Source organism: Archocentrus centrarchus, chromosome 15 (genome assembly GCF_007364275.1).
Source record: "Archocentrus centrarchus isolate MPI-CPG fArcCen1 chromosome 15, fArcCen1, whole genome shotgun sequence".
In the NCBI taxonomy this organism is placed as follows: Eukaryota; Metazoa; Chordata; class Actinopteri; order Cichliformes; family Cichlidae; genus Archocentrus; species Archocentrus centrarchus.
This window is the reverse complement of record NC_044360.1, coordinates 1,671,357-1,695,925: the sequence shown is the minus strand read 5'-3', so window position 1 is coordinate 1,695,925 and position 24,569 is coordinate 1,671,357. Positions and strand designations below refer to the sequence as shown.

The 24,569-nt window shown below is 46.9% G+C and overlaps 1 protein-coding gene across 3 annotated transcripts in view; it reads left to right on the top strand.

Moving 5' to 3' along the window:
- Window positions 1-24,569, top strand: part of LOC115793136 (spectrin beta chain, non-erythrocytic 1-like) — a 126,488-nt gene that overhangs the window by 87,003 nt on the left and 14,916 nt on the right. For all 3 annotated transcript variants that reach the window (XM_030747953.1, XM_030747954.1, XM_030747952.1), the window contains 30 exons: window positions 3,081-3,172; window positions 3,477-3,557; window positions 4,395-4,510; window positions 4,594-4,706; window positions 4,791-4,978; window positions 6,530-6,647; window positions 7,431-7,589; window positions 7,793-7,888; window positions 8,059-8,265; window positions 8,597-8,750; window positions 8,841-8,992; window positions 9,111-9,329; window positions 9,412-9,492; window positions 9,618-9,824; window positions 9,915-10,126; window positions 11,371-11,508; window positions 12,287-12,407; window positions 12,523-12,738; window positions 12,819-13,238; window positions 14,979-15,181; window positions 15,431-15,521; window positions 15,622-15,768; window positions 16,154-16,417; window positions 18,332-18,556; window positions 19,446-19,535; window positions 19,686-19,964; window positions 20,942-21,072; window positions 21,151-21,355; window positions 21,614-21,988; window positions 22,289-22,375. In XM_030747953.1, the coding sequence (XP_030603813.1) occupies window positions 3,081-3,172; window positions 3,477-3,557; window positions 4,395-4,510; window positions 4,594-4,706; window positions 4,791-4,978; window positions 6,530-6,647; window positions 7,431-7,589; window positions 7,793-7,888; window positions 8,059-8,265; window positions 8,597-8,750; window positions 8,841-8,992; window positions 9,111-9,329; window positions 9,412-9,492; window positions 9,618-9,824; window positions 9,915-10,126; window positions 11,371-11,508; window positions 12,287-12,407; window positions 12,523-12,738; window positions 12,819-13,238; window positions 14,979-15,181; window positions 15,431-15,521; window positions 15,622-15,768; window positions 16,154-16,417; window positions 18,332-18,556; window positions 19,446-19,535; window positions 19,686-19,964; window positions 20,942-21,072; window positions 21,151-21,355; window positions 21,614-21,988; window positions 22,289-22,375 (5,187 nt within the window). The remainder of the gene's footprint in view (window positions 1-3,080; window positions 3,173-3,476; window positions 3,558-4,394; window positions 4,511-4,593; window positions 4,707-4,790; window positions 4,979-6,529; window positions 6,648-7,430; window positions 7,590-7,792; window positions 7,889-8,058; window positions 8,266-8,596; window positions 8,751-8,840; window positions 8,993-9,110; window positions 9,330-9,411; window positions 9,493-9,617; window positions 9,825-9,914; window positions 10,127-11,370; window positions 11,509-12,286; window positions 12,408-12,522; window positions 12,739-12,818; window positions 13,239-14,978; window positions 15,182-15,430; window positions 15,522-15,621; window positions 15,769-16,153; window positions 16,418-18,331; window positions 18,557-19,445; window positions 19,536-19,685; window positions 19,965-20,941; window positions 21,073-21,150; window positions 21,356-21,613; window positions 21,989-22,288; window positions 22,376-24,569) is intronic.

Below are 24,569 nucleotides of genomic sequence, written 5' to 3'. Positions count from 1 at the left end.
TTTCATCTTCATCATTTGATGTCTCGTTTTTTTCAATCTGACTTTCATTGTTGTTCCTTTCCTTTCTTAAGTTTACACAATAATGTCCAGAAGATGTCAGTTCGAGTTTTACAGGTTGGTCAAACATTGTTGCCTTGTCTTGAGCAATGTCCAAAACGGCACTTGCTCTCTTCAATGATGTTTTGCTCAAAAGCATCGGTATATCTGCTGGAACCACTTCTGTCTCTATTTTGCATCTAGTTTCTCCAATTTTTGCTGGAATGGTCACTTTTCTTATGGATTGCACAATTTTTCCATCCCCAAACCGGAAGGGTTTTGTACTCTTTTCATCTTTAATTTTTAATAATTCTCTCTGGGGTAGTCCACTTACATAATCTGCAAGCCATTTTTCACCACACACAGTTCTTGTACAGGCAGTGTCAATCACAGCAGATCCTAAAGCTTCTACCATGAAAATGTGTGCATCAGAAAAGGATTCGTTTGAAAACAGAGTAATGTTACATTCTTCCACATCATCTTTTGATCCCTCAACATTTGTTAGTTTTACATGTTCTCTTTTGTTGGGGCAGTCTTTTGCCCAGTGGTAAGTGCTTTGGCATATTGCACATTTAGTTCTTCTCCCGTATTTGTCAAGTGGATTAGTTCCTGCAGCTATTCTTGGGCTTTGCTCTGAGTTAGAACTCCGTTCACGTTTGCCTGTGTATTTGGTGAAGAAGGCGGCGTCGCCCTCTAGTGGCGAACAGCCGTTATCGCCAAAAATTCTTTTCAAGGCCGACTTCATGTTTGTAAAAGTAATGGTGGAACAGGCGGTTAGAGCTAGCTGTTTGTCTTTAACGTTTAGCCCTGCGGTGTCTAGGAGCTTGAATGCTAACACTGCATCTGGCAGTTCCATTTTGAACTTACGTAACTTGTTGTATCGTCGTTCAAATTCGATAATGTAATCCATCATGGATGTGTCGCCCTGTCTGTTGATCCGATCAAACTCGGTGTAAGCCTCGTACTGTCGATCCTTTTCTTCTTTTAAAAACACTGAGTCCAGCTTGGTCAAAAGAACAGTCATTCCCGTATCGGCGTTAAGGTCTTGCGCCGCGATTTCCAGCGCGCTTTCCCTCGCTCTTCCTGATAGCGACAGGGTAACCGCTAGAGCCTGCTTCTTTTTCTCCAAGTCTGTAACGAGTCTCCAGATTTCAATCTCATTTTTCCAACTTTCGTAAGACGTCTTCTCATCGAACGATGGAGGAACTTTGTAATTCCCAGCAGCAACCATCCTCTGCTACCAATGTCAACTCAATAACCACATCACTGACGATAGGGTACACTCTTTATTCGTTGCCATCAACAAAACCTACAAAACTCCCAGCACCCCCTGCGCACTCCTCACTCCACCCTCCGACACATGCGCAGTAGGATAATACAACTTAACACTTTGCAGCTATAACAGCTTCAGCTCTTCTGGGAAGTCTTTCCACAGGTTTAGGAGTGTTTGTGGGAATTTCTGACCATTCTTCCAGAAGCACATCTGTGAGGTCAGACACTGATGTTGGAGAGAAGGCCTGGCTCAGTCTCCACTCTAATCCATCCCAAAGGTGTTCTATCAGGCTGAGGTCAGGACTCTGTGCAGGCCAGTCAAGTTCTTCCACACCAAACTGGCTCATCCATGTCTTTATGGAGCTGCTTTGTGCACTGGTGTGCAGTCATGTTGGAACAGGAAGGGGCCATCCCCAAACTGTTCCCACAAAGTTGGGAGCATCAAATTGTCCCAAATGTCTTGGTCTGCTGAAGCATTAAGAGTTCCTTTGACTGGAACTAAGGGGCCGAGCAGGACCTAGGCAAGCAGTCTGCATGCCTGGGTGCTTGGTTTATACACCTGTGTCCATCAAAGTGACTGGAACACCTGAATTCAGTGATCTGGATGGGTGAATACTTTGGGCAGTATATGTCGTCCTTTGCTGTATGTTGATGTTTGTGAAGTCCAGGAGTAAAGATGAGATTATTCACGTTTGGCCGAAGATCGCGCTAAGTTGGACGTCCCTGGTGGATTTGATTGTCTTGAACAGAAGTATTTCTCCACGTTCACTCAGACCTACATTAAAAACTTTTATCCATGTAGAAAAACAGAAAACATTACGAGTTCAGGAAGTTTGCTTCTATTTCAGTTTATTCCAGCTCCTGTTCACAACAGCAGTCACAAAGGCCTCACAATGTCAGAGAGAACCACAGCAATTAGAGGGTCTCCTGTGAGCAGCACAGAGACCTCCAGCAGGTCCAGGATCAGGGAGGAGCAGCTATCTGCTGTGAGGGGAAAGAGAGAGAACAGAGACAACAAATGGGACAAAACACAAACTTATTGAGAGGAACACTCAGTGCACCATGGGAACCCCTCAGCAACCTGAGCCTATAGCAGCGTAGGTAAGGGAGGGTTTTAGGACAGCCTGATAGTAATGAGTTAGAATAGTTCAGTCGTTTCACACTTTTCATTTGTTAAAGGATGTTTGAAGGACGTATTCTCTACTCTTTATAAGTGGGTCACTCCACACTAAAGTGTACACAATTATAACCACACTCATTAAAAACTAGACACATTAGGAACAGTTAGAAAATGAGTTAGAACAGACTTCAGTATATTGGCTGCTCTATAAAATGTCAGCTGGAGCAGCTGGATGTAATTTTGGGGATGCCAAATAGCAGTGCGTGCACACCTGAGCTGCCTGATTCAGACGTTCGATGATGTAAAATACGTTGAGAATAATTCTGGGAATTCCCGAAACAATGTTTCTACCATTCTGGACAAACTGGTCCAGGATGCTCTTTGTGAAGTTTCTCAAACTCGTACTAAGCTCAGTCCTAAAATGAATGAAGACTTCCACTGAAGAAAGTACGTGACGTAGAGCTAGTCTGGGAAACTGGGATGGATCCAGCATTTCCTGTTGTGTTTTCATTTTGTACATCATGTCGATTATATCCCTGCATCCTTACATATCCCTACACTGTGTCTTGTGGTTTTCTAACCTGTTGTGTGGGTGTGTTAAATATCATTTGAAGCCTTAAAGTTCACCGTGTCTGTAACCTGTGTGTCTCAGATCCAGGACATCAGCGTGGAGACTGAGGACAACAAGGAGAAGAAGTCGGCCAAAGATGCTCTGCTGCTCTGGTGTCAGATGAAGACCGCAGGGTGAGTTCACCTGCTGAGAAATCCTCATACCATTTCCTGTCTGTCGCTTCATCTTCCTCGCCCTGAAGCGGGTGAACATGCAGGACTTTTTCAGTGCAGGCTGTTTAAATCCTTCATGTTTCATGCTCAGCGCTTATAAACCTCTACGTGCACTATGATTGGCTTCAGGTCCAGGGAGGAGGAGCTAAACATAACTTTATCTTCACATCCCTGTGGTGGTCACAGCTTCCTGGATCCCACCCAACAAACTGATTTCATTACACTGACATTGTTGGATGAATGTGTTGTGATTTCCTCATTCCAGATATCCAAATGTCAACATCCACAACTTCACCACCAGCTGGAGAGACGGGATGGCCTTCAACGCCCTCATCCACAAACACAGGTAGGAGCTCAGCCTGCGTGTTACCAGCCGAAGGGCAGAAAGCACTGCAAAGCTGCAGAGTTGGATAGAGAAAGATGTTCGCTTTAAGACGAGGGAAGAAGGGAAATGAGCCGAACTGCCTCGGACTGTGAAAGTGGAGAGCAGGTGTGAAACCTGCAGCCAGGCGCAGTGACGGGAAGCGTGCAGGAGACCGGGCGAGACGAAGGCGCTGACAGAGAAGCTCTGCACACACTTTCTCCAACATTTAACTCGACATCAACAACCTGAGTGCAGAATCTCACGTGTTTGGATGCAAAACCGGCTTCTGGTTAATAATATAAGGAACTCATCACGGCCGGAGCGCTCGTGGGTGTTTTCACCGCGGCTGCCGTCAAACCTCATTAAGATTTAAAGCTTTATGGTTTTTATTAGGTGTGATGTACGCAGGCGTCTATAAAACTTTCTGTTCTCAGCCAAATTTAATCCATTCTTAGATGGAGTTTTAAAAACGGATCTTACTTTTATCGTGATGTGGGAAGGAGGAAAAAATAAACGTTAATGTTAAATTAGTCACAATACAGAAGGAAAAAGAGAGGAGGAAAACATCCTAATAAAAAGAAAGCAGCGTCTTTTTTTTAAAGGTCCGACTAGATTCAAAAATACGTCCATGTGTGTCTGAAGTTCAGAGCAGCTAAAAAAACGTAGAAATAAATTTACACTGAGGAAATCTGAGAGACTCGATGGAGCCGCAGTCCCACCGCAACAGTCTTTGAGTCACAAACCTTCATTCCTGATTACAGCAGTTCATTAGTTTACCGTGAAAACACAACTTTAATCGTTCTGTTCGTGGTTCTTCAGGCCGGACCTGATCGACTTCGATAAGCTGAAGAAATCAAACGCTCACTACAACCTGCAGAACGCCTTCAACCTGGCCGAGCAGCACCTGGGCCTCACCAAGCTGCTGGACCCTGAGGGTGAGCCACCGCATGCACACACACGCACACACACACACACACACACCCCTACCTGAGTTAATCTGTGCTCTGTATGTGTGCAGACATTAGTGTGGACCACCCTGATGAGAAGTCCATCATCACCTACGTGGTCACCTACTACCACTATTTCTCCAAGATGAAGGCCCTGAAGGTGGAGGGCAAGAGAATCGGAAAGGTGACGACTGATTCAGAACAAAAACCTCCCAGCCGGAGTTTCTCCTTTCCAAAAATAACTCCTTTCATATTAACCCCCCCCCAGGTTCTGGATAACGCCATTGAGACGGAGAAGATGATCGAGAAGTACGAGTCTCTGGCGTCCGACCTGCTGGAGTGGATTGAACAGACCATCATCATCCTCAACAACAGGAAGTTCGCCAACTCTCTGGTGGGAGTCCAGCAGCAGCTGCAGGCCTTCAACACCTACCGCACCGTGGAGAAGCCTCCGAAGTCAGTAAACGCCTCACTCGGGTTTTAAAACGATATGAAAGCATTGGGTTCACGCTGGTCTTCACACAGTGGGACGTGAACAAACTGTTCTGTTGGGATGTTAGATGTTAGATTCACCTCATTGTCATTGTGCGCACAAGGCACACAACGAAATGATCGTTCCAGATCACTCATCCAGAGATGAGCATCTGCGGTCATGCAGCCAGAGACCGGCGCTACCAGGGACAGGAGCTCAACCCTGCAACCTTCCAGCTGCAAGGCGAGCGCCTACCCACTGCGCCACTGCCACGATAGGGAAGGTCTTAATGTATGACATCACCACAGAGGGAAATAAGAAATGAACAAAAATCCCAAAAAGGCCACAGCGAAACAGGAAGTAGTACCACAACAAGAGCGAGCAGTGTTTTAATTCAGTCACCTGAGGCGTCGCATCTTTGACTTGTTCAGCCTCTGATCGCACAAAACACCAGCACAGCACACACACCTGGAAAAGGTCTGCAGTGGGAAACACTGGTCCCGTCCAAGGTGGCGACCGCTGAGGGGGAGACGTCTGCAGGATGGATGGATGGATGGGTGGGTGGGTGGGTGGTTGGTTGGATGGATGGATGGATGGATGGATGGGTGGGAGGGTGGATGGATGGATGGATGGATGGATGGATGGATGGATGGATGGATGGATGGATGGATGGATGGATGGATGGATGGATGGGTGGTTGGTTGGTTGGTTAGTTGGACGGATGGGTGGTTGGATGGATGGATGGATGGATGGATGGATGGATGGATGGATGGATGGGTGGATGGGTGGTTGGTTGGATGGATGGGTGGATGGATGGATGGATGGATGGATGGGTGGATGGATGGATGGATGGGAGACATTCATAGATGGAGAGAGATGGAGATGCATTGAAAGACTGAGAGAGATGGATGGATCAGAGAGATGAAGCGAGAGTAATGATGTGATTAGAAAACCAGACCTGGAGATGGACACATTTAGTGCAGCGCAGACATTTGCACAGGTTCAGCGGCTCCGGGCTGTGCATCCATGATAAATAACAAACAGGAGCTGATTTAAACAGAGCCAAAATAAATGTGCTTCCAATAAATGAACATAGGAATAACGAAGAAGCCTCTTAAATGAGGTTTATCCGGTGTGAGCGCTCTCACAGACACGTGTTGGTGAACAGACTTCAGTTCCAGCCTTTCTAACCTGCTCTCAGTCTTAATGCTCAGCTGGGACGACCTCATCCTGACTCAGCCTGAAGTCTTTGAAATTACACATTAATATCGTGACCCTCCCGGGCGGCTCTCACTGTAAAGCAGATATTTCACGGTTTGTTAGTCGTGGTCGTGGATCAGCGTGTTCCTTCCACACAGTTTTCAGGGAGTTTGAGACCTTTTTTAGTTCAGTGTGCTTCATTACCTGAAGATTTACCATCGCAATAAAAAGAGTTTTAAAAGGTAGTGAACCAAACGATGTGCTGGGCTCAAAATGAGCCGACTGCTCACGCTGCGGGTCTGCGGTTACAGTTGTGTTTTGGTTTGTGTGTGCAGGTTCACAGAGAAGGGAAACCTGGAGGTTCTTCTCTTCACCATCCAGAGTAAGATGAGGGCAAACAACCAGAAGGTTTACACCCCCCGAGAGGGCAAGCTCATCTCTGACATCAACAAGGTAACAGCACCGCTTTTCCTCCACCTCATTCTTTGCTGCAGCTTCAAACTTTTCCTGAGTGCGTTTATTTTTGCATTGATCATCTCTGAGATTTCTTGGTCACACTCAGAGGTGAAGTGAACTGAGTTTAGAGAGACGCACACCTGATGTCACAAACCACACACACACACACCTGTCGGGTCACAGAACAGCCATTTTGGTGAGAGCATTAAAGGACTCCCACAGGGACATCCTGATGGACGTTTTGGGACCTTCAGACTGCATTTTTTTTGTTTGCAAATACTCCAAACTTGACAATGATCTGGAGCACGAGCCTCCGACTGTGGCCGAGTCCAGACTTACAGCACCACAGAAAATCTGTGCAGAGAGCCGAGGGGTTCACTGTGAAGTGAGATTAATGGGTTAGTGAGATACGTGGTATCATAATGATGGTTTTTTTTAATGCTCTTTGTTGCTGTTTGTCACCTGCTCCTCTGTTAATGTCTCTGAGTGGAGCAGGCGGCACTCAGTGGATCCATTCTGTGCAGAGAGAGTCAGATGGTGCACCAGCGCCCCCTTTTTCTATCTCTCACTGGGGTTTTAGGTTTTGTTGAGCCAGTTAAAGCAGAGAAAACCTGGTTGTGTTGAACTTTGTAGAAAAACCTTCTAAAGATGGAAGCTCAGATCTGCAGGGAGAGAGAGAGAAACTGAAAACCAGATGTTCAGAGCCTGTAGAGATGCTCTCAGATCTGCAATCATAGCATCACAATGGCTAAGGTTGTCTGTTGTGTGCGTTTGTTTTAGGCGTGGGAGCGTTTGGAGAAGGCGGAGCACGAACGGGAGCTGGCTCTGAGGACGGAGCTGATTCGTCAGGAGAAACTGGAGCAACTCGCCCGACGCTTCGACCGCAAGGCCGCCATGAGGGAGACGTGGCTGAGCGAGAACCAGAGGCTGGTCTCACAGGTTCGTTTGGCTCCATCATCGTCAGCTTCTTTAATAAACTCTGTTTTTTATATAAATAACTGATCATCACAGTCCCCTCGCTTCTCCCTGGTTTCATCGCCTCCTTGTTTCCTTCCCTCCTCTCCTTCTGTCCTGCCTTCTCTCCTCTTTCCTCTCCTCTTATTTCTTCTATCCTCCTTGTTTCCTTCCCTCCTCTCCCTCAGGATAACTTTGGATTCGACCTCCAGGCCGTGGAAGCAGCTACTAAGAAACATGAAGCCATAGAAACGGACATCGCTGCCTACGAGGAGCGAGTTCAGGTGAGCCTGCTCGTCTCTTCTGTTCAATGATTCAGTCATCTTATTGATTACATTTAGGCACAGATCAAACAGCATCGAACCCTGATTAGGATTCGCTCACTGAACCTTAACAAACCCTCAGCTTAGAAACTTCTAGAAAGTCCTTCTTCTCTTCCCTCTCACCGGCGCAGGCGGTGGTTGCCGTGGCAAAGGAGCTGGAGGCAGAGAGTTACCATGACATCAAACGCATCACGGCCAGGAAGGACAACGTGATCCGGCTGTGGGAGTATCTGCTGGAGCTGCTGAAGGCCCGCAGGCAGAGGCTGGAGATGAACCTGGGCCTGCAGAGAGTCTTCCAGGAGATGCTCTACATCATGGACTGGATGGACGAGATGAAGGTACGGGCACACGGCAGCCAATCAGGAGGGGGCGCGACCTCAGAATCAACTGCAAACTCTAGTCAGTAGCTTTGTCTTACTTATTGATCCTTATTAGAAAGAAATTATTTTAGGTTATGCTCACCTGTTACCTGAATCAGCCCTTCTGTGCTTGGTCTGTTATAGATTTAAAAAAGCTGAGGTCATTTTGGAGGTAAAGGTGGAGCAGACATCTTAAACTCTAGCTCAGTGTCTGGATAAGCTGTCCCCTCTAAAGCTGAGAAAGCCTCTTTAAATAATGAAGCTTTATTGGTGTCTGCTGCACCTTGATTCCCATCTTCTCTGCCTACAGATGCTGCTGCTGTCTCAGGATTATGGGAAACACCTGCTGGGCGTGGAGGACCTGCTGCAGAAACACGCCCTGGTGGAGGCAGACATCAGCATCCAGGCCGACCGAGTGCGAAACGTCAACAGCAACGCTCAGAAGTTTGCCAGCGACACCGAGGGTGGGACACGGACTTTACTGGTTTGGTTCCAGCTGTCCATCCAATAAAACCTCCCCCTGACTCCCGCGTTCCTCTCCTCCTCCTCCTCAGGTTATAAACCGTGTGACCCTCAGATCATCAAGGACCGCATCGCTCACCTCGAGTTCTGCTACCAGGAACTGAATCAGCTGGCAGCTGAGCGGCGAGATCGCCTCGAGGAGTCCCGCCGCCTCTGGAAGTTCTTCTGGGAAATGGCTGAAGAGGTGAGCACTTTTTATTCAGCCCTTTTTGGAGCCAGTGGGAATGAGGGGAGCTTCAGCTTTTGGCTTCAGCTGCCAACTGATGCTCGGGTGTGTTTGTGGTTTGTGCTTGCGTCCGTAGGAGGGCTGGATCAGGGAGAAGGAGCAGATCCTGTCCTCCGAGGATTACGGGAAGGATCTCACAGGCTCGCTGCGACTGCTGAGTCAGCACAAGGCCTTCGAAGACGAGATGAGCGGGCGAGCCGGCCACCTGCAGCAGACCATCAAACAGGGCGAGGACCTGGTGGCCGACAACCACTTCGGAGCCGACAAGATTAAAGAGCGAATCCAGGACAGCCAGGTACGCCGCACCTGCCCCACGGTCATAAACGAAGCAAATGAATCCTGTATGTTCATAACGCCTTCCCTCCATCCTCCTGCAGGAGCAGTGGGCGGCTCTGGAGCGTCTTTCCGCCGTCCGTAAGGCCCGACTGCAGGAGGCCTGCAACCAGCATCAGTTCCAGGTGAGAACAGTCGCCCAGAAACCGTTGATTGAAATCAAGTTACAGCACTGAACTGCCTGAAGAGGAAGCTAAACGTCTGTGCTGTGTTTAATTGAATGAGATTAATTCTGTTGTTCTGTCTGCAGGCTGACGCAGACGACATCGACACGTGGATGCTGGACGTGCTGCGGATCGTCTCCAGCGTCGACGTCGGCCACGATGAGTTCTCCACTCAGGCTCTGGTGAAGAAGCACAAGGACGTGGCCGAGGAGATCGGCAGCTACCGGCCCGTCATTGAGGCTCTGCACGAACAATCGCGGACGCTGCCGCCCGAGAAGGCCAACTCCGAGGAGGTGACGGGCGCAACAAACGCCGTCCCAAACTAGATTTAAGCATCAAAATGATGGATGAGATTCTCCTGACGGCTGTTTGTGCGCTCGCAGGTTCAGAGCCGGCTGGCGGGCATCGAGGAGCGCTACAAGGAGGTGGCTGAGCTGACGCGGCTTAGGAAGCAGGCGCTGCAGGACGCCCTGGCGCTCTACAAGATGATGAGCGAAGCCGACGCCTGCGAGCTGTGGATCGACGAGAAGGAGCAGTGGCTCAACAGCATGGAGATCCCCGAGAAACTGGAGGACCTGGAGGTGGTCCAGCACCGGTAAGGACCGGGCCGCGCTCGGATCTGTGGAAGAATGACGTAAAATAACAGGTTTTTCATGGCATGCATGCAAACAACCCTCACTGCTTTACAAGACATCTACAGTCATCAAACATCTCATTAATGGCAGAATTACAGGGTGTTTTACAGCACGAGTGAAATATTCTGACTTTCCTCCAAACAGGCCAATTAAGATCTTCAAAAAACGAAATAATGTTCCAGCAGTGAGACTTTAAACCCAGCTGGTGCTGCTTGTTCCTGTGAAACTGTGGGAACCAGAGCAGTAAACTGCTGTTTACACCAGACGCAGGTTCTTCTGTTTAAGACTGTGTGTGTGTGTGTGTGTGTGTGTGTGTGTGTGTGTGTGTGTGTGTGTGTGTGTGTGTGTGTGTGGGTGGTTACACGGTTTGTTCACAGCAGCCTTTAACTCTGGTTTTCAGCTGCTTGTCTCCATATTGTTTGACCACAAAACATCTCATGGATCTTTTCCCAGATGCTGTTAACGTTGTGTGTGTGTGTGTGTGTGTGTGTGTGTGTGTGTGTGTGTGTGTGTGTGTGTGTGTGTGTGTGTGTGTGTGTGTGTGTGTGTGTGTGTGTGTGTGTGTGTGGGCGGATGCTGCTCCGTATTTGTGAGGAAACCAGAAGCATCTCACTCTGTAAACACTCTCAGACTCCGACCGAGAGGCTCCCTGCAGCCTGAAATGTCGGTCGACTCTGTTGGTGTTGAAGGATTTGATTTTAAGTTTTATTCATTAATTCAGGGTCATCAGGGTCATTGGGGTCATCGGGGTGGAGCGGGGGCCCTTATTAGTTATTCAGTTATTTGGTCAACTTGTTGGTTAAATCACAGCAGGCCTCCCGCTCACACCTGATCCCTTCGATTTAGAAAACACAAACATCCTAATTCCTAAAGGTTGTCATGCTTTTGTCCGTCACATGTGTGATATTGGATCATTTCTCTCAATAATTAAATTGCGGTATTTTATATTACTAATATTTTTGCTTCCTTTTGCATCATCTCATCTGGGTTTTCCTGATCTTCTTTTAGGACCAAATAAGATGGTTTTGAGTTTGTTTCAGCAGGAATGCAAAGAAAAGATGATCCTCCAGAGTGTGAACTGCAGAAATATGGAGACAGAAATTTCACAGGGTTTAGGCTCTTGTTTTTTTTTTGTTTTTTTTTTTTGAACCATCACCATCATGCTGATGCTCTTCGTGATGCCCGACTCGCCGTCTCTGTTCAGGTTCGAGAGTTTGGAGCCGGAGATGAACAGCCAGGCGTCCCGGGTCGCCGTGGTAAACCAGGTTGCCAGGCAGCTGATCCACAGCGGACATCCCGGCGAGAAGGAGATCAAAGCCCAGCAGGACAAACTCAACACCAGGTAATCAAACTGGGATTATCATCAAACCGGGATTAAGGAGGAACTCTGTTTCAGACTGAGTTCTTCTAGCTGAGATTAAACTGATGGTTTAGGATCTGAAGTTTATTAGCAGCTCATTGGAGACAAAGCAGGAAATATCTGAGAGTGAAGTTTGAATTTAAAGTCTTAATGTCGATGTCCGACTTTGCTCCATCTCACTGGTTTAAAAAAAAAAAAATCCTTCCAAAACTAAAAAATTACTTAATTTTATTTTATTTTTTTATTTTATTATCTGATTATTTTCTTAGTGTTGTTAAAATTGTTGATCTACTCTTACTGTATTTATAGGCTGGTTACAATTTAATTTATTTATGTGATGTGTCTTTTTAATTTATTTGAAGTTGCTTAGTGCTGATTGGTTGGTTGATGAGTTGTGCTAAGCCCCGCCTCCCGTAGAACTGAATCTGGTGAGCAGGTGAAGTGTTAACATCCAGACATTTAAAAAAATGCTCTGAACTGGAAACTCAAATACCCACCTCACAAATATCCTGATAGTTGAATATTTGGGTTCAGTACCAAACATGGATCTGATGATGTTAAAAACTGAGACTAAATATAATAAAACTTTAAATTACATGTAGATAAAATTGATAAGCACCCTGCAGGTTTGATCGGGTCACTGAACGTTGATCATTATTGCTCCTGAATAAACACCTTGAACAGTTCCTGAGCCGGTACATCATGTGTGCAGTAAATGTGCCCAGACTGTGGGGAGCTCACAGTGCTTCTGTCTGTCCAGGTGGAGTCAGTTCAGAGATCTGGTGGACCAGAAGAAGGAAAGCCTGAACTCAGCTCTGGGAGTGCAGAACTACCACCTGGAGTGCAACGAGACCAAGTCCTGGATCAAGGAGAAGACCAAGGTACCGGCAGACCCTCGGGGTGCAGACTCGTGACAAAAATCAACAAATGATAAGAGATTTTGGAAGGAACCACTTTGTGGCGCCTCATCAATATTTTTACCCCCCTTATGTGCAGGTGATCGAGTCCACCCAGGAGCTGGGGAACGACCTGGCCGGCGTCATGGCTCTGCAGAGGAAGCTGACGGGGATGGAGCGCGACCTCGTGGCCATCAAGGACAAGCTGGGCGACCTGGGAAAGGAGGCGGAGCGTTTGGGCTCCGAACACCCGGAGCAGTCCGAGGCCATCAAAGGTCGTCTGGCTGAGATCACAGGCGTCTGGGACGAGATGAAAGTAGGATTTTGTCCTCATATCAGAACGTAATTGCCAAACTGAGAAACAGATGCCACTAACTGTCAACTGGCTGTTTTCAGGACACCCTGAAGAACCGGGAGGAGTCTCTGGGCGAAGCCAGCAAGCTGCAGCAGTTCCTGCGCGACCTGGACGACTTCCAGTCGTGGCTGTCGCGGACGCAGACGGTCATCGCCTCCGAGGACATGCCCAACACATTGGCCGAGGCCGAGAAGCTGCTGGCCCAGCACGAGGGTATCAAAAACGAGATCCGCAACTACGAGGAGGACTACCAGAAGATGCGGGACATGGGCGAGATGGTGACGCAGGGCCAGACGGACGCGCAGTACATGTTCCTGCGACAGCGGCTGCAGGCGCTCGACACCGGCTGGAACGAGCTGCACAAGATGTGGGAGAACCGGCAGAACCTGCTGTCCCAGTCCCACGCTTACCAGCTGTTCCTCAGGGACACCAAGCAGGCCGAGGCCTTCCTCAACAACCAGGTAAGCCCACGATGGCGTCTCACCTGCACCTGGTTCAGATTAAAGTGCAGGTACAGCGGAAACATCCCGTGTTTGTTCTACAACCGTAAAGCCTCAGATCCCATGGATGCAGATAGATGAGACTGATCTTCTCTGACCCTGACAGGAAATACGTTTTATTACTGATGAAAGCGGCTGCAGCAGGTCTCAGAGCGCAGTCATGTGACCACAGAGTGAACCTGATGTGCAGATAAATCCCTGACCTGGCATTGGTCCAGGCCATTGTCACATGATTTTTGCCTAAATCCCTCACTCTCAGTACTCCACAGTGTTTATGACCTTTCCCCAAGTGCATGCTGGGAAAGAATCCAACTTCTCCTGACCTTTTTTTTTCTCTCTCTTTCTGTACGTCTTTGCATCATTTTTACCCAATAAAAAACTCGGTGGCTCGGTGGCTCGGTGGCTCGGTGCTGGGCGCGTCCCCGTTTCTGAAGAGAGAGCAGGAAGCCTTCAGAGCACAGCAAAAGCTGCAAGACTCATTAAAACAGCAACAGTCGTTTAAAGGTTTGCAGAGTCCCCGAAAGCTGAAACGTCTGCAGATATCGGAGCTGCTCAGTGAAGCTGTGTGAGGTGGTTCAGAAGCTTTAATAGCAGAGCTTCATTAAAGAATATCAGATAAACAGTGATGAGTGTGAGGGACCTCATGATGCAGTGTGATGAAAGGCTTCAGAAGGTGAAGCAGTAAAAACAGCGTTGTGTATTAAATAATCATCAGAGGTGGTCTCTGCTACGATGGGGTAGAGTCTGAGTAACCAGGATCTCACAGGATGAGGCTCGTGGTTGCCTTTTTCATCAGATGCTGCCACCAGCTGGTGGAACGCCATCATTACAGCAACAGGTTTGCTCTCCTTGTGTCCTTTAGTTATTCAGACCCACAGTAACTCATTCCTCTCCACTTAAAAGCAGCTCATGCACACAACACCGACACCTGAATGCTTCACTGTGTTGATGAGTCGGTCTCTGACTTTGCTGCTGAGCAGATTCAGGCTGGCTCAGGAATATTAAAGTGTCTTGAAAGTTATAATGCCAGCATGTAGCTCATACAGTGGAGCGTCATTGCTGAGGCTGAGCTTTATGGCTTTCAGGCTCGTTACCTGTGATCAGATCCATCAGCTAACTTAATGGTGGGAGCTTCTGCCAACAACAACAACAAAAAAAAACCATGTTACAAATACAACAAACTGCAGCTGTTTGGAAATCCTGATGATGATGAAGGCCGGGCTGAGCCAGTTAGTCTGTGTGAGGATTAATGTCAGAGGGCTTAAGTTTAACAAGTAAGACTTGGTGGTTAAAGCTGGAGCCTGGAAATCCTGACCGATGAAACCCACAAACACCGGGGGGGTGGGCTGGGGGGGTCATGAGGGTCATGTGTTGCATGATTCACAGTTCAAAATGATCCTCCTTTCTCCTCTGCTGGGCCACGGTGCAGTCTCAGTTCATCCTCTGTCTGAAACAAGCTCCCCTTTTAAGACAGCTTTGTTTTGATTGGCTGCCCCTCATACAGCAGGTTTAAAAAGCCCCACCCCTCTCTATGACATCATCCAGATTCAAGAGAAGCCCAAACTGTGTGAACCTGAGCATTGAGAGCTTTTGACTCATTATAACTAAATATGTTAAATATTATCACATGCACCACCTAGTGGTTAACCTTTGGCACTGCGACCAGCTGGTGTTGAGGCCTCCTCTGTGTTTCTCCGGCAGGAGTACGTCCTGGCTCACACCGAGATGCCCACCACTCTGGAGGGTGCCGAGGCTGCCATCAAGAAGCAGGAGGACTTCATGACCACGATGGACGCCAACGAGGAGAAAATCGGCACCGTGGTTGACACTGGACGCCGCCTGGTCACCGATGGCAACATCAACGCCGAGCGCATCCAGGAGAAGGTGGACTCCATCGACCAGAGGTGACCGAGAGGCTGTTAGTTTGTGATAAATTATCAATGGGGGTATATTTAATCCTTTTGTCACTGCTTTTATTTTGTAAAAGATGACTTCCTTTAATAGTTTTGGTAATGATCTAAACGTGATCACGTTCAGGGGTAAAACGAGCTTCAGAAAGGAGGCAGAAACCGGTCTGAGTCACAGTTTTCCAAACCTGCAGGTAAAACTGGGCACAAAAACTGAAAACTGAACAAATGATTTTTGTTCTGCAGACACAAGAAGAACCGAGCAGCTGCCAGCGACCTGCTGACGAGGCTGAAGGACAACAGAGACCTGCAGAAGTTCCTGCAGGACTGCCAGGAGGTAAACCACCCTGATTCAAACTTGAGAGTTTAGCCTTTGAGTGCTGCTGAGTGTGTCTGTGGCCGCGAGCTGAGGTCGTTTGCTTGGTGTGTGTCCTCAGCTGTCCCTGTGGATCAACGAGAAGATGCTGACTGCTCAGGACATGTCGTACGACGAGGCCAGGAACCTCCACAGCAAGTGGCTCAAACACCAGGCCTTCATGGCTGAACTGCAGTCCAACAAGGAGTGGCTGGACAAGATCAACAAGGTGGGCAGGAAGGAAAAGGTTCAGCCGTCTATAAAGAGAGACGTAAACTGTTCTCTGCTGAGACATTTCACTAAAACATGAACTTTATGTAGCAGATATGTCCATAAATGAGCCGGAACATTATTGCTTCTAGCAGATAAAAGGCAGAGCATGAACTTCCTTATTTACTTCCTCCATCACTCACTTCTCATTGCTTGGGATGAATTGTCACATTGTTTCCAGTTAAAGGCACAAACTTCATGTATCCACATATATCAGCACTAACCTCTCTCCTAATTAAGACAGTTTTCCCAAACGGTGTAGTACTCATAGACTGTACGTAAAAGATGGCACCAGCTGCTGTGACATCACCCTGACGTTGTGTTGTGATGAATTGTTGATCCAGGACGGGCAGACGCTGATGGCGGAGAAACCGGACACGGAGGCCATGGTTAAAGAGAAGCTGGCGTCTCTGAAGACGATGTGGGACGACCTGGAGTCGACCACGCAGACCAAAGCCAAGTGTCTGTTCGACGCCAACAAGGCCGAGCTGTTCACGCAGAGCTGCGCCGACCTCGACAAGTGGCTGGGCGGGCTGGATGCGCAGCTGCAGTCGGACGACTACGGCAAAGACCTCACTTCGGTCAACATCCTGCTGAAGAAGCAGCAGGTGAGGAGGAAGCGTTTCTGAGCTGCCTTTGCAGACCGAAACGAACTTCCTGTAAAAACCACGACTGCAGAGTTTCCACTAAAGGTCAGAGTGGAGCTGAGAACCAAACATCTGTAAATTTACATAATAATATAGGTAAAAACATAACTGCTTTTAACAGTTTATTCATTTCTGAGGTCAGCAGAGTCAAAAGAAGTCCAGGGAGGTTCCCTTCAGATTAATATTTATACCCACAGTGATGCATTAAGGAGGACGGCACTGCTTTTCCCATGAAATGGGGGATTCGGACCTTCCTCTCCTCACCCCATAATTTCCATGATTTCATGATAAAGCAGCTCGTTTAAAACTCAGAGGGGTGGGTTGGTGTCACCTCGGGCTCTTTCTTAATCACAGGATGTTAGGATGTGATTGAAATCACACACAGATAAACTGCACATGTCCATGTTGGCGTGTCTGGAGTTAAATTCTCCCTAAACTGAATGACTCTGCAGTGAAGCAGGACGGCACGGTTAATAATGCAGATAATTGTAACGTGTCCTGGCTGATCTGAAGCTCGTCATTACTGTAATTCCTCCATTTTTACGGTCACGCTTTCTAAGCAGCTTTTACGTAATTCGGCCTCTCTCACACAGCAGTTACGTAATCGTTCATTCAGTGAGTTTCGAGCCCACACCGAGTGGGTGGAGAGGCGTCGCTGTGAGGACCGCGTTCAGTTTCAGACCTTCATCTGAGGATGGTTTCAAAGCTGCGCCGGCGCTGATCATGGGTCAGGATCCGGGTCAGGGTTTATTAGTGATGGTTAATTTCAGAGTCACAGACCTGCTGAACATCACTGAGGGTCCTCACAGAGACACAAACAGGAGTGTGCAGCAGATCTGCATCGTGTGTGTGTGTGTGTGTGTGTTGGAGGGAGATCATTAGCAGTGTTTGATCTGTTAAACAGAGAGAGAGGAAAAACTAATCCCCTCCTCCTCGTCTTCCTCGCTGCTCTAATTTTAGTTCACTCTCGGGTTTCTGCTGCAGCTCATCAGCGTTTTTATTGCTGCTAAATTTTTATTTTTTCAGTCACTTCTTGGACATCAGAGCAGATTTTTACCGGACCGAAGAGAAACTAAGACGAGGCCTCAGAAGGAATTTTTTTAAATATATATTTTTATTTATCTTATTTATTTATTTATTTTTGATGACCGTATATTTGGTTCTTCAGTTAATTACACCTGACTTTTATTATTTTATATCTTTATATTTAGTAGTTTTATGTTATATTTTCTAACATAAATGCATTTTTTTGATCGGGTTGCTCTTAATTTTAAAGTGTTTCTCTTCTTTTTGTTTATTTTATTCATTTACCAAAGAAAAAAAAACTCTCCCCTTGCAAATCTTTCTCAGAGCTTTCAGCTGCATATTTTTCTAAGTTCCTCTCATTAATTTTTTTTATTTTATTTTTTTGTTTACCGGCTGCTTTTTTGATTTTATTTAATTTATTGTTACTGTAAATTTTTTTACATTCATTTTAACATTCATTTATTTTGTACTTTTGAATTAAAAAAATTTATTAATTTTCTTTATTACTGCATTTTTCCCCTGAGGATATTTTGCACTTTGCACTCATAAAAAAATTTCTGACGGTATTTTCTTAAATTATTTAAAAATATTATTTTATTTTCCTTATTAAAGCAATAAGATGTAAATAAAGCAACATTAATTTTAAACGAGCAGCTTTAAAAAAAAAAAAAAACTAAAAACTCTTTCAACTCTCTTCAGACTTTTCTTTTTAGACTTTTTCAAACTTTTTAAAAAAATATATATTCATGTTTTCATTTTGATTTTAGTGCCATTGATTAGTTTTTGTAGCATTTATTTTCTGTTCGTAGCAGGTTGTTGAGTCCCTGTTTCTGTGTCATCCTCCTGCAGATCCTGGAGAGCCAGGTGGAGGTGCGTCAGAAGGAGGTGGAGGAGCTGCAGAAACAGTCACAGGCCCTCAGCCAGGAGGGGAAGGGCTCCGAGGAGGTGGATGGCCAGAGGGTCACCGTGGAGAGGAAATTCCAGACCCTCCAGGAACCACTGAAGAAGAGAAGAGACCACCTCATGGCCTCCCGAGAGATCCACCAGTTCAACAGAGACGTGGAGGACGAGATTGTAAGTGAGAGAGACCTCCTGCTGAGCTGGGAACACGAATACGACGAGGGCGGAGACACCGAATTAAAAAAAAAAAAAACATGAAATATTTTTGTCAAATTAAATGGTGCAAAATTAAAAGTAAATCATTTAGAAACAAATACAGATTAAAAAATTAATACATTTAAAAAACTAAAAAATACAGTTATTAATCATTTTAAATATTTATATAATATATTTATATAATTATATTTATATAATTAATATAATATAAAAATAACTTGAAAATCTAATTAATTAAAATGAGGGACAGAAAAAGAATCAGGAATAGAAAAAAACAACAATTAATTAAATCAGGTTAAAAATGCAAAAGAAAAGTTGAAACAAACAAATAAATAAAAACATGAAACGGAAAATTAAAGAAAATCCAGAAATACTTTTTAAATACTACAGAAAATGTACAAAAAATTTACAATTAATAAAAAAATTAGAAGAAGAAATACAAAAAAAATGGGGAAATGCTGAATTTCAAAAAACAGCAAAACTAAAATACAAATATCAGTTTGTAACAAATTAAATAATTAAATATAAATTGTGAACAGTAACTAATATTAATTTTAATAAAGTCAGGAAGTATGTGAGTCACAATCAGCTGTTTGGAACATTTTTTTATGGGTGACGCCCACGAACTCGACCCTCGAGTTCCTTAGTTTATAATTCTGGTTCAACTTTTTGTGTGTGTAAAATATAAAGATGTGGATGTGCGTTTCTCAGAAATGACTCTTAAAGAACGAGACTGAAAAGGAACCAAAAGTGAAAGTGTTGGTGGGGAAGTACCGGCACTGCTGACAGTACTGTGTGTGTGTGTGTGTGTGTGTGTGTGTGTGTGTGTGTGTGTGTGTGTGTTCAGCTGTGGGTGGAGGAGAGGATGCCTCTGGCCACTTCGACCGACCATGGACACAACCTGCAGACCGTCCAGCTGCTGATCAAGAAGAACCAGGTACGCGACCTTCACCTGCAAACACTTCTTTGCTTTCCTGACGTTCACATGTACCCACGCTTGTTATTGTTCTTTAGTTCTTTAATATTTCAGCAAACATGAAAGTGAATAAGTGTGATAATCCCGCTCTGCGGCCTTTGACCTCCACAGACTCTGCAGAAGGAGGTCCAGGGCCACCAGCCTCGCTACGACGACATCTTCGAGCGCAGCCAGCACGTCCTGCGCGAGGACAGCCCGACGACCGAGCTGATCCGCCAGCGGCTCGTCGACCTCCAGTCGCTGTGGGAGCAAATCAAGAAGGAGACGGAGAAGCGTCACGCCCGCCTGAGCGAGGCCCACGAGGCGCAGCAGTACTACTTCGACGCCGCCGAGGCCGAGGCCTGGATGAGCGAGCAGGAGCTGTACATGATGTCAGAGGAGAAGGCCAAGGTGAGGGGAGGATCTGTGGACGCGAATCATCTTACGTGCTGCCTCCTCGCAGTTGTTGCTTGTTCAGGCAGAAGTGGAGGATGGAGAGAGACGGAGTAGTTTCCTAAATTTCTCTCTGACAGATGAGTCTCACCTTGTTGCAGTCAGGGTTTTTGCAGTTATAAATTTTTAGTATTACTCAGAGCTGTGGCTTGGTCCTCTTTACAGAGGGCCATTGGATGCCTTTGAGCAGGAAGAGCTGAGTCCTGTGTTTATGGAAGCACACACAGAGCCTTAATGAAGAGCTTGTAGCGCTGCTGTCACTGACTGAGGGTGCAGTTTGTTGACCTGGATAAAGCAGAGAAAGCCTGGATATGTTAAACTCTCTGAGGGTGCAGGGTGCCCTTTGTGTTTCAGCTGTTGTGAAGTGACCAGATTTGAATGTGAGGGTGCAGCGCAGAGTTAGGGCTGCTTCCACAGACTGTGGGAGCATCACAGTGTTCACCTTTGGTAAAATGCAGTTTATTTATGCAGCTTATTGCTGAACAGCATTCAGCCTCCTGCATGACTGAAATGAATAAGCTGTAAACAAGTCCCGGAGGATGGAGTCGGTGGCTGTTTCTGCCCTCCTGGTTTAAAACGGCCTCTTTCTCGGTTTTGGTTCAGCCTCCACTTCCTCTCTTTGGTTTAGTGTTGGTTCGTGTTGCGTCGGCCTGTTTGCTGTTTCTGCTGCACTTTAAATCCTCTGAGAACTCTCTGGATGCAGATGATGGTTTCACTTTTTTAAACTTGGTAGCAGGTCTGGTTTTTCTGTGGTGTGCCGCTCGGTTAGTCTCAGGTTTATTAAAGTCGGCTCAGTTCAGTCTGTAGCTGAGTCTTTAATTTAGTTTCTCTTTAACTCGTGTTGGAAAGTCCACAAAGATCAGAGCTTTTGCTTCCCTAAAGCATCAAAAATCAGACGATGTGTGTGTGTGTGTGTGTGTGTGTGTCTCTGTCAGGATGAGCAGAGTTCGGTGGCGATGCTGAAGAAGCACCAGATCCTGGAGCAGGCGGTGGAGGACTACGCCGACACCGTCCACCAGCTGTCCAGCACCAGCCGGGGCCTGGTGGCTGCCGGGCACCCCGACAGGTGAGGCCGGGGGCCGTTCTCTCTGCTCTGTCACAGAGAGGAGCGGAGCAAATAATGAGTTTTAAATGTCTCCCGCAGCGAGCGCATCGGCATGCGTCAGTCTCAGGTGGATAAGCTGTACGCCGGGCTGAAGGATTTGGCGGAGGAGCGCCGCGCGAAGCTGGACGAGCGTTTCCGCCTCTTCCAGCTCAACAGGGAGGTTGACGACCTGGAGCAGTGGATCGCCGAGAGGGAGGTGGTGGCCGGATCGCACGAGCTGGGACAGGATTACGAGCACGTCACCGTGAGTGCAGCACACGATTAATTTCATGTCCAGCATGTTGACGCTGTGCAGGCGCCGCCATGTTCTGAGTTTTAGTTGTTCAGGCATCTGTGCGCCTTTCACAAACAAAGGCAGTAAAAAAGTGAGTGAAAACTTCATTAGCTGATGCTTTTCAGTGTTCTCCTTGTAGCTGGATTTGCTGATCCTGAATCAGTTTTAAACTCACAGGAAATGCTCAGATTTCCTGTTTCAGATAACCCGGCTGCTCTCCTCTTTCAGATGCTGCAGGAGCGTTTCAGAGAATTCGCCCGTGACACCGGAAACATCGGCCAGGAGCGCGTGGACGGCGTCAACAAGCTAGCGGACGACCTGATCAACGCCAGCCACGGCGACGCCGCCACCATCGCCGAGTGGAAGGACGGCCTGAACGAGGCCTGGGCCGACCTGCTGGAGCTCATCGACACCCGCACGCAGATCCTCGCCGCCTCCTTCGAGCTCCACAAGTTCTACCACGACGCCAAGGAGATCCTCAACCGCATTCTGGACAAACACAAGAAGCTGCCGGAGGAGCTGGGCCGAGACCAGAACACGGTGGAGACCCTGCAGAGGATGCACACCACCTTCGAACACGACATTCAGGCTCTGGGGACACAGGTGGAGTATTTGTGCTCGGTCTCTCAGTGCTCCTCCTCTTCCTCCTCACCCACCAACCAGTCGAGGCAGACGGCTGCTCCTCCCTGAGCCCCGATCTGCCTGAGGGCGCTTCCTGTTAAAAGGGAGGCCTTCCTGATTATTCAAGCCAGTGCTGTGTCTGACAGTTACAGAGAATTATTATTACCTGATTCTGTAGCTTCAAATTCAGTTTTTTCTCTCATACCTTAAGTTATCACTTATCTTCAAACATCTCCAAACATTTGAAACCACCTGATGGTTTCTGTGCTGCTTCCCTCGCAGGTGCGGCAGCTTCAGGAGGACGCCGTCCGCCTGCAGTCGGCGTACGCCGGAGACAAAGCCGACGACATTCAGAAGAGAGAAGGAGAGGTGAGCTTCGGGCAGCAGCGACACAGAAACCACATCAGGACTGAGCTCAGATCACTTTGAGCTTTAATTTGAATCTCCTCACGTTCTGTCAGAGTAGACCCCCCCCACATCCTCTGACAGTCTGATCGGACCTTTAAAGGCCTTAAAAGGCTTCACGCATGCTGCGCTGCTGCTGCACTAACACTGCACTGTTCCTCTGCACCTCAGAGCCTCGCTTAGGAAGGTGACACACTTTGATTAAGAGTCAGTAATAAGTCTGCGCCCTCTGCAGATACAAATGAACACAAAGTCCAGAGGAAGCTAAACAGACACGTCTGTAAATATGAATTATAAAGAGATCTTACAGGGCATGGTCAAAATACTGCAAACACACTGTAAATGTTCCAGCTTCATTCGTTTCACAAGCATAAAACTTTCTCATTTGGGGGAAAAACTGAGTAAGTGGATAAAATATTAGATTTAAGCATCAGAGGAGCGTGCACGGGAGCGTGCACGGGAGCGTGCACGGGAGTGTGCACGTCGCCGCCTGTGTGCAGTGTGCAGGCAGGAATCCATGACTCACTGCTTTAATCACTTTCTATGACTGAAAATCACAGAAATGTGCAGGATTTCAATGATTAAAACGCTTGGAAGTGTTCACAGTGAAGTCGAAATATATATATATATATATATATATATATATATATATATATATATATATATATATATATATATATATATATATATATATATATATGTAACATCTTTATGTGTTTACCACCTTTGTTTGAGGCATTTTAATACAGTAATAGCTGCGTGTGCCTCAGTCGAGCATAAAAAGTCACGTTTTTTATGAGAGTTTATTTTCTTTCTACTTTGGTTAATGAGACCCATGAAAACTCGAGCAGCTGGCTGCAGTCGTCGCAGCCCTGCGTGGTGTTTGCATCAGAGCTGCAGCCCCAAACTTCAGCTTTATCTTTATCAGCGGCGATGCCTCCTCGGAGCTCGTGGCTGCAGGAGAAAGGCTGGAACTGTAAATCCAGCTTTTCCTGTCAGCTGTCGTTCGGAGCGGCGATTGCAGCTCGAGAAACTCGCAAACATCTTAGGTCTGTGGTTTCATACGTTCACCTCAGCATCATAATTCTGTAAACTCTGGACTGAAAAACTGAAACTGATATTTTTAGAAAGTACAAGTGAATAAATTAGGATTTTACTTCAGCGTACAGAGAAAATGTGGGGCGAGGTGCTGAGCCCAGAAGAAGCTGAGCAGCTCGCACACAGCGTGGCTCCGGTTAACTTTTCTTTCTTTATTATTGCAGCGTTTCATATTTAATGTGACATTTCGGGCACCTCTTCATCAGATCTGAGGCCTGTGTTACTTCGGCTTTAACCCCGTCTGTCTGGCTTTTCAGTGTTCTGAACCTTTTACGGCGGCACGGCACCAGTTATGTTGGAGATGTGCAACACCACCGCCCGCTGACCAATCAGATCGCTCTGCCCCGCTGACCAATCAGCTCGCTAGAAAAGTAGCTCTCTAGCACGTAATTTTCTGGGAGTTTGTGATGATCGTCTTGGTGATAGAGCTGCAATAGTCACAAGTCTGTTAACTCTGTAGTTCGTTTACAGGGTTTGCCTGTCTCTGCTGCAGCACACCTGTCCATGTTTGATCGGTCACATGCTGCTAACACCTCCACCTTTATGTGAGCGTAGCTAGACTGATAAACTCTGGGCTGACTCGTTGGGTTGATGACCACCTTGGGGGTAAGTGAAGCCAGATAAGCAGAAGATATCCTGGATTTGTTGGCCTGGCTTTGCAGTTCAGATCACGGTTTCTGCTCTGATGAAGAGAAACGTTGCTCGAAATGTCACGTTTCTTTGTGGTGCAGTAAACGGGTAAAAGCGGAGCTGTGCGAGCTGTCGAGTTTCATGTGCATTTCACTTCAGCCCCGCCGTGCTGCAGCTGTGTGTCAGAGAGGTCTGTTGATACTGAGCACTGTTTTGATGGCGTTGTGTTTTGACCATTCCCTGTATGTCCCGTTTCCCTGCATATCCTCCCTGTCCACCCAGAAGAGAAAGGGAGAGGTGAGACTCTGTTTACAGAGACATCGGCTTTGCATCAGTCTTCATTTTGGCTGCAGTTTTAGGCTTTTTCCTCCAGTATTTGACTAAAATGTTGATAAATCATAGTAACATTTTAGTCTTTCCCGTGCAGCTC